General features: G+C 35.4%; 1 protein-coding gene across 1 annotated transcript in view; it reads left to right on the top strand.

Annotated features, from left to right (window-relative positions):
• The window catches only part of NBEAL1 (neurobeachin like 1), a 114,957-nt gene that overhangs the window by 8,243 nt on the left and 91,834 nt on the right, over nt 1-14,880 (top strand). Inside the window, exons 3-4 of the mRNA XM_081143492.1 lie at nt 7,468-7,559; nt 12,207-12,368. Coding sequence (XP_080999618.1) covers nt 7,468-7,559; nt 12,207-12,368 — 254 coding nt within the window. The remainder of the gene's footprint in view (nt 1-7,467; nt 7,560-12,206; nt 12,369-14,880) is intronic.

Genomic DNA, 14,880 nt, shown 5'->3' with positions numbered 1-14,880 from the left:
TAATCCCAAGATCTGGTGATATACATCATGTTCAATTGTGGTTTCTAGTCATGCTAATACCGCTGACCTCAGAAGACACTTGATAATCTGGCGCCCACAAAATAGTGGTGAAACTGAGATAGGAATGCCACAATAAAAACTCTTGAAAAAGTGTTCTGCGTTGTACGAGGGCTTGTCTGTGATCAATAGAATTGGCAAAAGTGATGGTATGTCATTTGTCAAATAAGAAAAGACACTATTTTCATGGCAGTTACTCCCTTTTTCCCCCTGGATCATTTGCTCTGGGGGAAGCAGCTGTTCTGTTGTGAGCAGCCTTATGGAGCCCATGTTGTGAAGAACTGAAACCTTGCCAACCACCATGTGAGTAAATTTGAAAGTAGTCCCTCCAGCCCAGTCATGTTTGCTATGACTTCATCCTTAGCTGACATCTTCATTATAGGCTCATGGGAAACTCTGAGCCAGAATCACCCACCTAAGCTGCTTCTAAAATCCTGACCCTAAAAAACTAAGATAATAATTGTTGTTTAAGCTCCTAAATTTAATTTAATTTGTTATGCAGGAATAGATTATTAATATATCTATTTCAAGAAGATAAGAATAAAATAAACCCAAAGAAAGTAAAGGAAATTACGTTTTTTTCCCTTTAATGTGAAAATCCTTAAATTTATTATGTTTATTTTTCAATGGTTGCAGGAAATATATAAGAAGGTCGACGTGTATTAAGGAATATGTTTAATTTTGACTACTATCCACTATATAACATTTTGGGATGACTGGCATATAATCATAAGAATGTGGAAGTAAGATTAAGAGTAAATTAATAGCTCTTTTCTCTGTAAATCTTTCTAGTAGTCATGGTGATATAAGGAAATGATAAGGTTTATTGGAGAAATTAATAAAATACTGGATCTAGGAAATATTTATCTGTAGCTTCTAATATCACAGAAGAGATAACCAGATATGTACCCTTTGAAGGACATATATAACAATACCTATGTAATATTTTTGCCAGAAAAAAAGAACCCAAATCTTAGTCTCTAGATCTAATTCATAGAAAATACAGAAGACCGACATAAGGATATACAGTAAGCAAAATTCCTAATGTGAGAAATACATCACAAATGATCTAGTGTCTTCAACAAATAGTTTAGGGCAAAAAAAGAAATGTAATAGAAACCTATAGGTTGAAAAAGACTTAAAAGGTATATCAACCAATTGTATAATTTATGGACTTTATTTGGGTCCTGATCTTATCAAACAGTTAAAGGTATTTATAAGTGAATCAGGAAAATTTGAACACTAAGTAAGGAACTGATTTTTTTTAGATTTGGTAATAGTGTTATATTTTAAAAAGATACCTTTCAGGGATATATATTGAAATATTTGTGGATGAAATGATATGATACTGGGATTTACTTTAAAATAATCTAGTTGAGGATGGTGATATATGTGAAAGAAGATGGATTTTGCATTATTTGATCATTGTTGGAGCTGAGTCATTATACCATTCTCTCTACTTTTATGTATGTTTGAAATTTTAATAAAATGCTTTTAGAAAGAGTAGAAATCAATGAAATAATGAACATATGGAAAGGATCAACCAAATAAGTTGGTTCTTTGATAAAACTAATGAAATTGAGTCAGGAAGATAAGGTTTGCTGTTATATTTGTTTTGGAAAGCTCAAATATATCCGCCCCTTCCAATGCCATTCACAAGGCATCTTTCATCTCAAAGATAATATGTTACTGAAGATCTCATGTAACTTTGCTTAATAAGTGCATCTCAAACTTGATTGAGCGCAGCCAACTTTTATAAAACGTTTCAAACCATGTTTCTCATCCAAGTGAACAGTGTTGCCAAGTACTTGCTTAGGAAATGATGACTTCTCCAGTCCTATAATCGTATGTACCTGTTCCACTGCTTCCTGTCATTTCTACACTAGAACAGTATCAAATATTGTATATCTTTGAACATATCTTGCTATATTGTCTTTCTGGAATTCCCCCCTCCTCTCCTCCCTCCTTGAGAATATCTGCTTATGATCTATGAAAACTTGTGCTTCAGCTACTCAATTACCTCCAGCCTTGACAGAGTCAATAATTCTCTCCTTTGAATTATTTCAAAACTTGTCACACTGTTTTGCTTCTCATGCTGTTTTGTATGGGGGGAAATCTGAAATACTTTCAACAATAAAGATAAAATAAGAAGAAATTGTTTAATTACAGTTGACATACAATATGACATTAGCTTCAGGTGTGCAACGTAGTGATTATACATTTATATACCTTACGAAATGATCACCCTGATAAGTCTAGTACCCATTTGACACCATACATAGTAATTACAATGTTATTGACTATATTCCTTATGCTATACTTTCCATCCCTGTGATGATTTTAATAACTGGCAATTTATACTTCTTAATCCCTTTCACCTTTTTCACCCACCACCCCCTCCCATCTGGCAACCATCAATTTGTATGTATGAGTTTGTTTTTGTTTTGTTTGTTCCTTTGTTTTATAGATTCCAAATATAAGTGAAATCATACGGTATTTGTCTTTTTTCTCACATATTTTAGTTAGCAAAATACTCTTTTTTTAAAAAAATATATTGATTTCAGAGAGAGGAAGGGGGAGGGAAAGAGAGAGAGAGAAACATCAATGATGAGAGAGTCATTGATCGGCTGCCTCCTGCGTGCCCCCAGCTGGGGATCGAGCCCGAAACCCGGGCATGTGCCCTTACCGGGAATTGAACTGCTATCTTCTGGATCCTAGGCCAAGGCTCAACCGCTGAGCCATGCCAGGCTGGGCGGAAAAATACTCTTTTTTTTAAGTTCACCCATGTTATCACCAATGGCAAGATTTCATTCTTTTTCAAAAAAATTATTCTTTATTGTTGAAAGTATTATAGATGTCCTCCCTTCCCCCCCATTGACCCCCTCCACCCCACACCTGCTGCTGCCTCAGGCCTTCACACTGTTGTCTCTGTCCATCAGTTATGCATATATGCATATAAATTCTTTGATTAATCTCTCCCTACCTACTTCCCCACCCCTACCTTCCCTGTGAGATTCGTTAGTCTGTTACACGCTTCTATGTCTGGATCTATTTTTTATGGTTGAGCAATATTCCATTGTATATGTGTATCATATCTTCTTTATCCATCTATTGATGGATACTTAGGTTGCTTCCATATCTTGGCTTTTGTAAGCAATGCTGAAGTGAACATAGGGGTGCACATATCTTTTCAAATTAGAGTTTTGGATAATTGCTGAGAAGTGGAATTGCTCAGTCATATGGTAGTTCTATTCTAAAATTTTGAGGAACCTCCATATGTTTTCCATGGTGGCTACACCAATTTACAATCTTTATGCCTCTTTTTCTATGAAAAAAATAGCACTTTGAGGACAAGATTGTTTGTTTTTTAAAAAATTAAGGTATAATTGGCATAAAGTTGTTTCATTTGTCTTCATGGAGTCTGTCCTTGGTTGATACATGTTCGGTGTGTACTTACTAAATGTTTTTTGAAGTAGCTAGGTTCTGTCAGAAAAACCTGAGGGCTGGCCTTAAAGATTGATCACTATTAATAATAGTTTCTTTGGGGGGAATTTATCTTCTTTTGGTGGATGTTAGAAAATACATTATGAATACAGGGTGGGGCAAAAGTAGGTTTACAGTTGTGCGTACCTAAAACGGTTTATTCTTGTATAATTATTTATTAATGTTTACCATTTTCCATATGAACCATTGTAAACCTATTTTTGCCCTTCCCTGTATAGCTGACTTAAACGAACTTTTAAAATCCAACTCATATGTAAGTTGGGAGCTGCCCAACATACGGTTGAAATACATTTAGAGTTCTAAAGCTTGAAGGAATACTACTCAAATAATATTGCACAGAGGGAGTAAGGTGTTTCCCTCATTCTTCCCTGTGAGTCTACTGATAAGAACTAGGTGAAATTGTATGGATTCCTTAATTCCATTACCTGCTAAAGCTTCCCTGCAAGGGAATGGATGTTATGGGAAGATAAAAGCCTCTTTTGCTTTAATGTAGCTTAAAACACATTTGGCTAGTGGCCACTGTATTGGACAGCACATCTCTAAGTGTTTAGATTTCATTTTATGGTAATGGGGAACCACTGGAGGTATTTGAAAAGGAAAGAAAAGATTATTAGGTTTAAATTTGACAAATTCCATTAGTAGCTGTGGATAGGTAGGAGAAATTGAAGCTGCAGAGACCAGCAGTAAGCTACATAGCAGTTAGAATGAAAGAGTATTTGTCTTAAACAATGGCAGATGATTGGATGAATATGTGAGCGCAAAATCAATAAAGTTGATTTTGTAATTAATTTATAATTGCTTATTTTATTACATTGGACCATGACTGATTTCATAGCAGACTCTATGTCTAATAATGATAGCCAACATGTTTTGAACATTTGCTAAATGTCAGGCTTTATATTATTTCATTTAGTGCTCTTAACAGCCCTATGAGATAGAAAGTACTATCTTCATTTTACAGATGAAAAACATCAGTGTGGTTTTACAGATAGTAAATGCAAAAGATTTGAAAGGAAAAGAATACAAAGTCATGTGGTAAGCGGGATCATGAAATATTTAAATATGTTTACATGTAGCATGGGAACATTGCTATTTTGTGGAGCTTCCTAATTTTGGCACACAGTAGGTTATAAAAATAATATTTTTATTTATTATTTTTTAAAGTATATCTTTATTGATTTCAGAGAGAGGAAAAGAGAGGGAGAGAGAGAGAAACATCAATGATTAGAGTCATTGATCGGCTGCCTCCTGCATGCCCCCTGTTGGGGATCGAGCCCGCAACCGGGACATGTGCCCTGACCGGGAATCCAATCTCAGTCTCCTGGATCCTAGGTCGATGCTCAACTGCTGAGCTATGCCCTGTGGGCCTAAAAATAATACTCTTATTGAGCATACACTATATGTTAGGCATTGTGTCCTAAGCCTTTGACACATATTAGGTTACTTAATTTTCACATTAGCACTGTAAAGAAAGATACTATCATTTTCATTTTTATAGAGGAAGAAACTGATGTGCAATCATAAGGTGACTTGTGTAAGAAAGTGACAGAGCAGTGATTAGGGTTCACATAATTTGGCCCCAGTGCTCCTACAGTACTTAATACATTTGTGTGCTATATTAATAAATACTGTACAGATGTGGAGATAGATCATCCTGTGGTGTTTCAGTATACTAAACTCTTAACCATGGAAGTGACTAAGCTTGAAATTTAATTAATGTTTCCGAGTGTGTGGAGATCTTTCTTTTTATGGCCTTTAGTAGTCAAGTATAGATCCTCAAAGGCTTTACTCAGGCTGTGTGGAATGTGGCTGATTTCTGTGTTAAGTTGTTTAAGGCATTGAGTTTATTGATTCTTTCTGAACTCTTATCCTCTTCTTCCCCACTAAACTCCATTTTATTTCTCATGGTTCAAAGACAGTGTAGTGTAGTCGGAAGAACACAATTGGGTTCATATATCCTTGCATTTTAAACCCAGAACTATTGACTATTAACCGTGTGACCATGGAAAAGTTACATATCCTTAGAACTTCCCTTTTCTGACGTTTAAAATGGGGGAAATGAAACCTCAGGAGAGCTGTAAGAAATAAATTGGATATACTTTAATGCTTGCTATAGTACTTAGAATATAGTAGGTGCTCAAAAAACTGCTTTACTTCTTACTAAATGAAACATTTACAAATTTAAGTACCATTTCTGATAGTTGCTCAGCTTCCTAGGAGAGCTCTATACTTGCCAGACACTTGGTAGCTTGACCTTTAGACTTAGAACCAGATACTGTAGAGTTCCTAAATAAACTATGAGGAAAAATGCATTAATTCTTTATGCCATTATAAGACTGTTTTGTTTCTAACTTTTACAGAGAGAGAATCCTCTGCTTTATTAAAAAGGATAAGGAAAACTCCAGGTACTTGTATTTCTGGAGCCGTATCCTAAATTGATGAATGAATGAATGAATGAGTGAATGACATGCTAGTTGGAATGAAAAAAGCAAGTAATGAAATCTTTGAGAAAATTGCTTATGAGATAGTTATTTTTTCTGAAATATTTCCATCTTATTTCTCAGTGATGATGTAGATAGTGGCAATTTACAGTCTGATTTTGGAACATTATATTAATAGAAAAACAAACACACAAAAGGTCAGCAGTCTACATATTATGAGAACATTCTTTTAGGAATTCTGATTTGTAGAGTAATGCTTTTATTTTAGGGAAATAACTAATGATGAAGTAACTAAGACTCCTGAGTATCATGTTGAAATTGACTAAAGAAATGTTAAGAATTTGAAGGAAACAAACTTGAACATCATTTTTACTGATGCAGTTACAATTTATTTTTATTTCTAATTTATTTTTAGTATTTTTTATTTTTAATATATCTTTATTGATTTCAGAGAGAGGAAAGGAGATGGAGAGAGAGAGATGGAAACATCAATGATGAGAGTCATTGATTGGCTGCAGCCCGCAATCCGGGCATATGCCCTGACTGGGAATCGAACCCTGATCGTCTGGATCCTAGGTCAATACTCAACTGCTGAGCCACGGCTGGCCGGGCTGCAGTTACAATTTAAAAAGACATTTCTGATGAATCATTTTTGTCAAGTCAGCTTTGAGATGTAACTTATAAAACACAAATGCACAGATTATAAGTCAAATTTGATGAGTTTTAATATAAGCACACATTAACTGCTACACTAATAAAAAACAGAATTTTTCTGTCACCTGGAAAGTTCCCTTTGTGCCCCTTTGTTGCACCTGGTCAGTGCTAGGCACTATTTTCGTCACTTGGTATCCATTAGGAAACAAAAACAGGTCACTCTTGGTGGGCCCTTAGATAGGCCCTACACTTTTGAAACCTACATTTTAGGGGAAATGACAGACAAATTAATAAATAAATAAATTATAGAGTATGTTAGAAGGTGAGAAAGAACCATGAGGTGGGGCAACAGAATAGGATAAGGTAAAGGTGAGTAAGAAGGTTTGCATTTTAAGAAAAGGTGGTAAAATTAGGCTTCATTGAGAATGTGTCATTTGAAGAGTGACTTTAGGAAGATGAGGGAGTTAGCCATTCAGCTATTTGAGGGAAGTGTGTTCTGGGTAGAGAAAACTGCCATTACAAAGGCCTTAAGGTTGGAGCACGTCTAGTAACAGCCAGCAATCCAGTGTAGTGCAGAGGTAGGGAGAGCAAATTGTTTAGAATCTTATAGACTATTAAGACTGTAGCTCTTTGTGTGAGTGACATGAAAAGCCATTTGAAGGTTCACTATACTTAGAACATATGTCTTCCTGAATATCACTCATAGATATTTCTTCTTTAGATTTATCAATTTAAATTTATTTAATAGGAGTAAAAACTTTTTTCTTTTCTGACTGATATACTTAATACTCTAACGGTTTTCTTATTTCAGAAAGATCCAGATTACCTGAAACTATGGTTGGACAATTTTGTTGCTAGCTATGAACAATTCTTAGATGTTGACTTTGAAAAGCTGCCTACCAGGTATGTAGAAACACTTAATTTCTTACCCTTGGGTGAGTTTGTTAATTTTTGGCACAAAGACTTCATTGATGACATGTACAAGGATGGCAGTTGTGTGACATGCATGATACTCCTGTATAACCCTGCGCTCATCACAGACATTGCTAATTGATCACAGCAGTCTCTTTTGCTGATACTAGACTTGGCTTCTAGAAGGCTCTTTTCTTCTTTGGTCAGTCCCTGGCAACTGGGTGTCCTGCAGTTCCCTTCAATTCTGAAACTACCTTGAGTTAGCTCCACATCCCACAACTTAAGGGCAAAGTCCTCCGTAAGACTGCCTGAACTTCAAACACTGTTTGCAAGTCGTGGAACCCACGCACACTTCTTACCAATCTGCTATAAATCTGGGGATTCTCACAACTCCCTCAGGTTCTGTGAGTTCAACGACTCACAGAACCCACTGAAAGCGCAATGTTTATGATTATGGTTTTATCATAAAAGGTATGTGTTGGACAGGGCCTGGAAGGGTCTTGGATGCAGTGTTTCCATGCTCTCTCCCTATAGAGTCAGGGCATGTTGCCCTCCCTGAACATCAGTGTGTCCAAATAAGGAAATTCTTTGAGCTTTGGGTGTCTAGAGTTTTATTGGGTCTTATTACCTCATTGACTGCATGATTGAACTCAGTCACCAGCTTCTTCCCCCTCCCAGAAAGTCAGGGGGAAGGGGGTCTTTCAGATGTGGCCAGCCTAGCCTTTCTCAAAACTGTCTAAGGGCCTACCATGAACCGCTTCATTTGCATAAAATTTCTTTATTATATATACCACAGGCATTAAAGTTGAAACTTTTCTATTTCTGGTCTTAGAGTAGTACCTTAGAAAAACATCTTGGAGCCCGGCCAGGTGTGGCTCAGTGGTTGAACATTGACCTAGGATCCAGGAGATTGTGGTTCGATTCCCGGTCAGGGCACATGCCAAGTTTGTGGGCTCGATCCCCAGTAGGGGACATGCAGGAAGCAACCAATCAATGATTCTCTCATCATTGATGCTTCTCCGTCTCCCTCTCCGTCTCCCTCTCCGTCCTCCTCTCCCCTCCCTCTCTCTGAAATCAATAAAGATATAAAAAAAGAAAAACATCTTGGAGGATGTGAAATATTTATATTTTTAAAATCTAGATTTGAAAATATAAAATGGCAGGAAAATTCAAATATTATGGAAAAGTCCAAGTGAAAGTACACATCTTTTCTCCCATTCATCTTCCTACCCCCATTTTCCAACTCTCACCATTCCCAGGCCCACTTCCCAGATGAAGTGGTATCTCAAGCCATCTTTTTTTTTTTCAAACACACTTGTCTTTATTGATTTCTGAGAGAAAGGGAGAGGGGAAGAGAGAGATAGAAACATCAATAATGAGAGAGTCATTGATCAGCTGCCTCCTGCAGGACCCTTGTTGGGGATCGAGCCTGCAACTCGGGCATGTCCCCCAACCGGAATCGAAATGTGATCTCCTGGATCATAGGTCGATGCTCAACCACGCTGGCTGGGCTCTCAAGCCATCTTGAAGACCCTAGTTATGAGTCAGGTAACAGGTTAGGTTGGCTGAGTTAAAAAGCTGGAGAAATGAGGAGACACTTTAGCTACAAAAGAAATTCCATTTGTAGAGATGTGTTGAGAGAAGAGGGGAGAAATGAATAGTGTTTGATGATGAGAAAGACTATCTGGAGAATTAAAAATCTTCAAGGAAGAAGGTATGTGCAGTTTGGGGATGGAGGTGGGCAGGAAGAGGGAGACACAGACAAATGTGGAGAATCAAATGGGAACCAGATGCTGAAGTGCCAGACATGCATCGTTAATGGACTTCGATGTTTTGTTATGGAAGATAGGAGTCTCCACTAAAGAATTTTCTGCATAGGAGCATCATGATCAAGTTTTTTTAAAGTTCCTTTGGTGGAATTTGGAGGTTGGATTGGAAAGGATTGAGACTGAAGGCAAGAAACCCAGTTAAGAGGTGACTAATAATTCAGAGAAAAAATTGGAAGAGCATTGGACCAATGCATTGAACTTAAGAGGGGATGTGGTTATGCTTCAAAAGCAATTGTGCTTCACTATCTATAAATACAGTTTCAGAGTTCTTCCTCATTAGATTATTTGTAATAGGTTTATAAAGGTTGAAAAGCATTAAATCTTTAGCTCAGAATAAGATGATATATTATTGATTCCTATTCATAAAAAGAGTATTCTTGTAGTTTGTGCTTAGAAGTGCTTTTAAAATAAGTTACATCTCACTTTAAATCTTGAGCCTAAGGATTTTACAGAGTTAAGATCTGGGCCTTTGAATGCTTGGGATTTTCTAAGGGGCACTTGTTACTATCCTTACATTATAAATGTCTCTTTTCTTGGGACATCATTTCTAAAAACATTATGTAAATTTATATCATCACTACTATATTGAGTAAGTGGAATAATACCAAGAGCATTGCTTTATTCATGATTTTGTTGGCTTTTTTTTAAAATTGTATTTCATATCTTTGTCAGAAAACAGAAGGATAAATTTAGATTTTACTAGTAGAAAACTTTCAGTGTTTTAAGTGAATGCTATATGCAAGATGTATGAAAGCAGTCAACCTTAAAGATAAGAAACTCACAGATAATCATTGAAAGTAAATTGACTCTATAGAATTTACAAGTTAGAGGATTCATAACACAAGGCAAGGATTACTTTTACCAGAAATTAAAGCCTTGAGATTTAAGCTGGACTTCTTCCTGTGATAGATGGAAACAACAATTAGCAGCTCTTTAAAATAGACATTCAATAGCCGAATAGAAGAGTGGAACAGATTTCTGCAACAGATTTGGGAAATTTTAGGAAAAGGAGCATAGAATTTTGGACAGTAAAGTCCTAGAGGTGGGAAAGTGCTTCTAAATTCTTAAATCCTCCTCATGGCTAAACATTTCAACTTTGTTTATATATCGTGTTCTAACTAAGTCCCAATTTTATAATGAGAGTTAGTTTAAAAATCAAACATAGATTTCTTTTTTAGAAACTATTTTTTTTCCATCTAGTAAAATAAAAAAGCATGTGTAAATAGAAAATGGAACAACTAAGAACAAATAAGTAGGATTGAATATTAGGAAATGTGATGTTTTCTTTCTTGTTGACTTATGTTTTGGAAAAGTGAGGAGGAATAGTCAAGCTTAATCTTGAAAATCAGTTATATTTAAATCTTTGTTTATTATTTTGAAGTTACTCTGGTTTTTCTAATCACCTTGTTTTTAGCTATTCAGCAAGAAAAAAGTAGAGTTTCTCTGGTACCATCTATAAATAAGAGAGAATTAAAGAATCCACAGCTACAAGTGAAGTGATGCCCAGACTAAAATGAAACATGTATTTTTGTAACATGGTTATAGAATTTCACGGTCTTGGCAATGCGCCCTGTGATTTATTTTCTGTGTAATTTAATTAAAATCAGGTGTTCATTTTATAAAACACTTTACATTGTAGTGTGGTTCAGAAAGAGGCTAATAATATTTTTAAAATATTTTTATGTGACTAGTAATGTGCTTTACATTTTTCTGGCCACAGTGAATGAATTAGCCTTTTACTCAGTGTAAAGTAGTAGTAATACTTAATATTAAGCATTATTGGAAGGGAGACAATTATGAAGTATAATTTTTATTTAATAGGAGTTTTTTAGGGTGCTCCTTTGTGATTTGGACATTTTTCTTAATAGAGATGGGAAAATTAGTATATAGTGGCTTATGAAAAGATTCTTAGACTTTAGTGATAGTATATTTAAAATGTATTACATCTTTAGAGTTCTTTACATAGTTCAAAGCTAAAAATACACATTGACTTTCTGGTTTCAGAGCCCTGTGAAATAAGGCAGATGATAATACAATTTTATAGATTAGGGAACTTTAGAGATTAAATGAAGTGCTTCATGTTACAGAGGTGGAACTTTGTACGCAGGTCTTCTGACTTTGAATCTAGGGAATTTTTATTATAAGATTCACACAGAGGAGCCAGTCACATCTAGTGTTGGCTTTTGCCCTTAAAGAACTGTATAGTCTTAAACAGGAACCAGTTGTCAAAAATACTGAAATATTACTTAAGAAAATCTTTTCTTGATGTTCATTCTTGGGATTCTACGTTCACCTCTCTATCTTTCTACTTTACTTTTGCTGGTTATCTTCTCTCCTTCATGTTATCACATGGCTTGGGAAGCCTATAGGTAGGTGAATATTGTTTATTTAGTAAACAGTTGATACATATTAAGCTAGGTATAGGTACTACATTTCTGCAGGTTCTGTTTGCTAGTTCTTATTTCTTGTAGAAATGGTATACACACATATGTTGTATTTCTAAATAGGAAGTGAACTAATTTGTATTCTAAATATTTTCTTTAAAAATAGCACAGTTGAAAACATAAAAAGCCTTTCTCTTTCTCTCTTTTTTCAGTAAGCCTCTTCTAAAGTAAGACTAACCACTCCTCTCTAATAATCTCAAGTGTCACTAATCATCTGGTGGTGCCTTGCAGAGAAGGCGGCACAGAGTGTCTGGAATAAAAGAGCTTCTTTAGGTTTTGAGTGGAAAATGGAATTTCTCTAAAGCACAAAACATTTTCTTCCTGTATTTAAACACCCTTCTTATTTTGTTCCCCTTATATTGTAGGGTAGATGATGTGCCTCCAGGAATATCTCTGCTTCCTGACAATATTCTGCAGGTTCTGAGGATCCAGCTACTACACTGTGTTCAGAAAATGGCAGATGGGTTAGAGGAACAACAGCAAGCCTTATCAATTTTGCTTGTCAAATTCTTCATTATTCTTTGCAGGTATCTGGTGCAAATAAACTAGTTACTTGTTTTAAGTAAATATTACCAAAATGGTAATGCATTTATTGATTATTAATGGTATTTTTTTTATATGGAGCATTAAAGAATGAGTGCACCTTTTGCAGTAGGCTTGTGGTTTGTTGTTATATTGGAAAGCCTTTTAGTCACTATACCTAGCTATAGAGAGATTCAGCCAAGGTGGAAAAAAAATTGCTCTAGAGTAAAGACAGTAACAGTGCAACAACCAAGAGTTTATTGCACTGGTATTTTCTGTGTGGTCCTGACCTATAGACATATATACATTTTTACTACTGTGCACTATCATTTTTGAAATGTATCTTTCTAATATTTCCTTTTATAAATGTACCAAGAAAGTATAATTCTATAGCTTGTATTTTCTAGGTTTATAGATAACTAGGTCTGTGGTACTTAAATTTTGGTATGCCTAAGTATCAAATGGGAAGCTTAATAGAAATACAAAGGTTGAGCCTTACTTACAGAAATTCTGATACAAAAGAGCTCAGGCATTTTTATTTTTCACCAATTCCAAGTTAATCTGCATATCAGAATTTGAGAACTGTTGAGTTGAGCCATCGCATACCTTTTAAAAATCTAGTTTTTAAAGAATAGTTTATTGACTTTTAGCAGATGCAGGAGGGAGCTGGAGAGAGAAACATCATTGTGAGAGCACAGCATCAATCAACTGCCTCCTGCACGCCCCCCACTAGGGATGGAGCCCACAACCCCAGGCATGTGCCCTTGACCAGAAATTAAACTGGCAACCTCATAGTGCATGGAACGATGCCCAACCAACCAAACCACACTGGCCAGGGCAAAATATATTTTTTTAATCCTCACCCAAGGAGTGAGGATATTTTTTCCATTGATTTTAGAGAGAGTAGAAGGGAGGGAGATGGGGAGAGAGAAGAGAGAAAGAGAGAGACAGGGAGGGAGGGAGGAACATTGATGTGACAAAGACACATTGATTGGTTGCCTTCCACATGGGCCCTGACTGGGGGTGGAGATCGGATGTGCAACCCAATTATGTGCCCTTGACCAGGAATCAAACCCGAGACACTCTGGTACGTGGGCCGACACTTGAACCATTGAGTCAAACTGGCCAGGGCCAAAATCTGTTTTTTTGAGGGCATGTCCTGTTGTATATACTATTTGCTTTATAAATATTTTATAGTAATTAGTAGACAAATAGGGACTTAATTTACTTACTTACCTTTTACTTAATTGTTCATTGCCTTTGATTGCAGGAATCGTTAATAGATTGAGCAAAAATTATTAAAACGTTTCTTCCCTAATTTAGGCTCTCCCAGAACCTTAGGCATATTTTTGATTTTGTGTTATTTTCTTGTTTTTAAAATTTAGGAAAATATTACAAGAATTATAAGGGTTGAGGGAAAAGAGTTTACTCAGGTGGTAAGACATGAGCTGGCTGCTGTGATAGTTGATTGCTATATTTTCTGCTGTTAACTACCTAGTACAATTTTACTGAAATAAAAAATCCTATAGATAATTGTTTTAAATCCAGTATGTTTTGTTCTTGGTAATAGAGGGAAGAACTGGAATTTTCAACACATTTTTTGTTTGAATATTTTTTATAGTAGGAGAAATTTAATGTTCAATAGCTGCCAGTCACTGGCACTTGGCGATATTAAAAAAGTAGACTGGTTTTTCATCAGTTTTATTATTGTTTTTAAATTCACTACAGACACTATATTTACTACAGACATTGCTTTTAGTGTCTTACCCTTGGTATGACACTATTTTTTATTGAAATATAACATGCATAAGGTGGTCAGATCACAAATGTACAGCTAAATAAATTATAAATTGAATATACCACATCATCATGCTCAGGTCAAGAAATAGGACATTACTGGTACCCCAGAACAGAAAATTAATAGAGTGTATTATGCCAAGGAAAAGACTGGTGATGTTAGATATAGGAAATGTTAATATTTTATGTGTCTTACCTCAATCTGTAAAACTGGAATAAAAACGAGGAACATATATTAATTTATACCAAACACTATTGACTCAGTTCTTTAAACAAGAAATGTACTATGCCCTCAAGTCCAAAAAGGTAACTATAATTTCAAAAAGTAAAGTGAAAACTATAAAACTGCACATGTGTTATAAGGGCAACAATATTTACAAAACCCAAACTAAGAATCTGCATAGGAAAAAAAAATCCTGAAAAATAACCTAAAATGTAAATAGTTACTGTTTGGTTCATGAGAATATTCATGATTTTCTCTTTTGTTTCTACTTTGTAGTTTTTTCTAATTTTTCTGTAATAAATAAATGTTAATCAGCATGTACTTCTTAAACATTCTCTGTTTATAGTAGTTAAATGGCATTTGAGATGTGTTCCACATTCTCAGTGAGAAAGCAGTTATGTAACTATTTATTTTAAGCTTTAACAAATGTATTTCATTTGTCAACATGTGTTTTCAGAATCCAACCTGAATACATGAGCATACATTTTTCTCACTAC

The sequence above is a fragment of the Miniopterus schreibersii genome, assembly GCF_964146895.1.
Source record: "Miniopterus schreibersii genome assembly, chromosome: 7".
NCBI classification, from domain to species: domain Eukaryota; kingdom Metazoa; phylum Chordata; class Mammalia; order Chiroptera; family Miniopteridae; genus Miniopterus; species Miniopterus schreibersii.
Note: the sequence above shows the minus strand (reverse complement) of the source record. Positions and strands in the feature narration are given on the sequence as shown.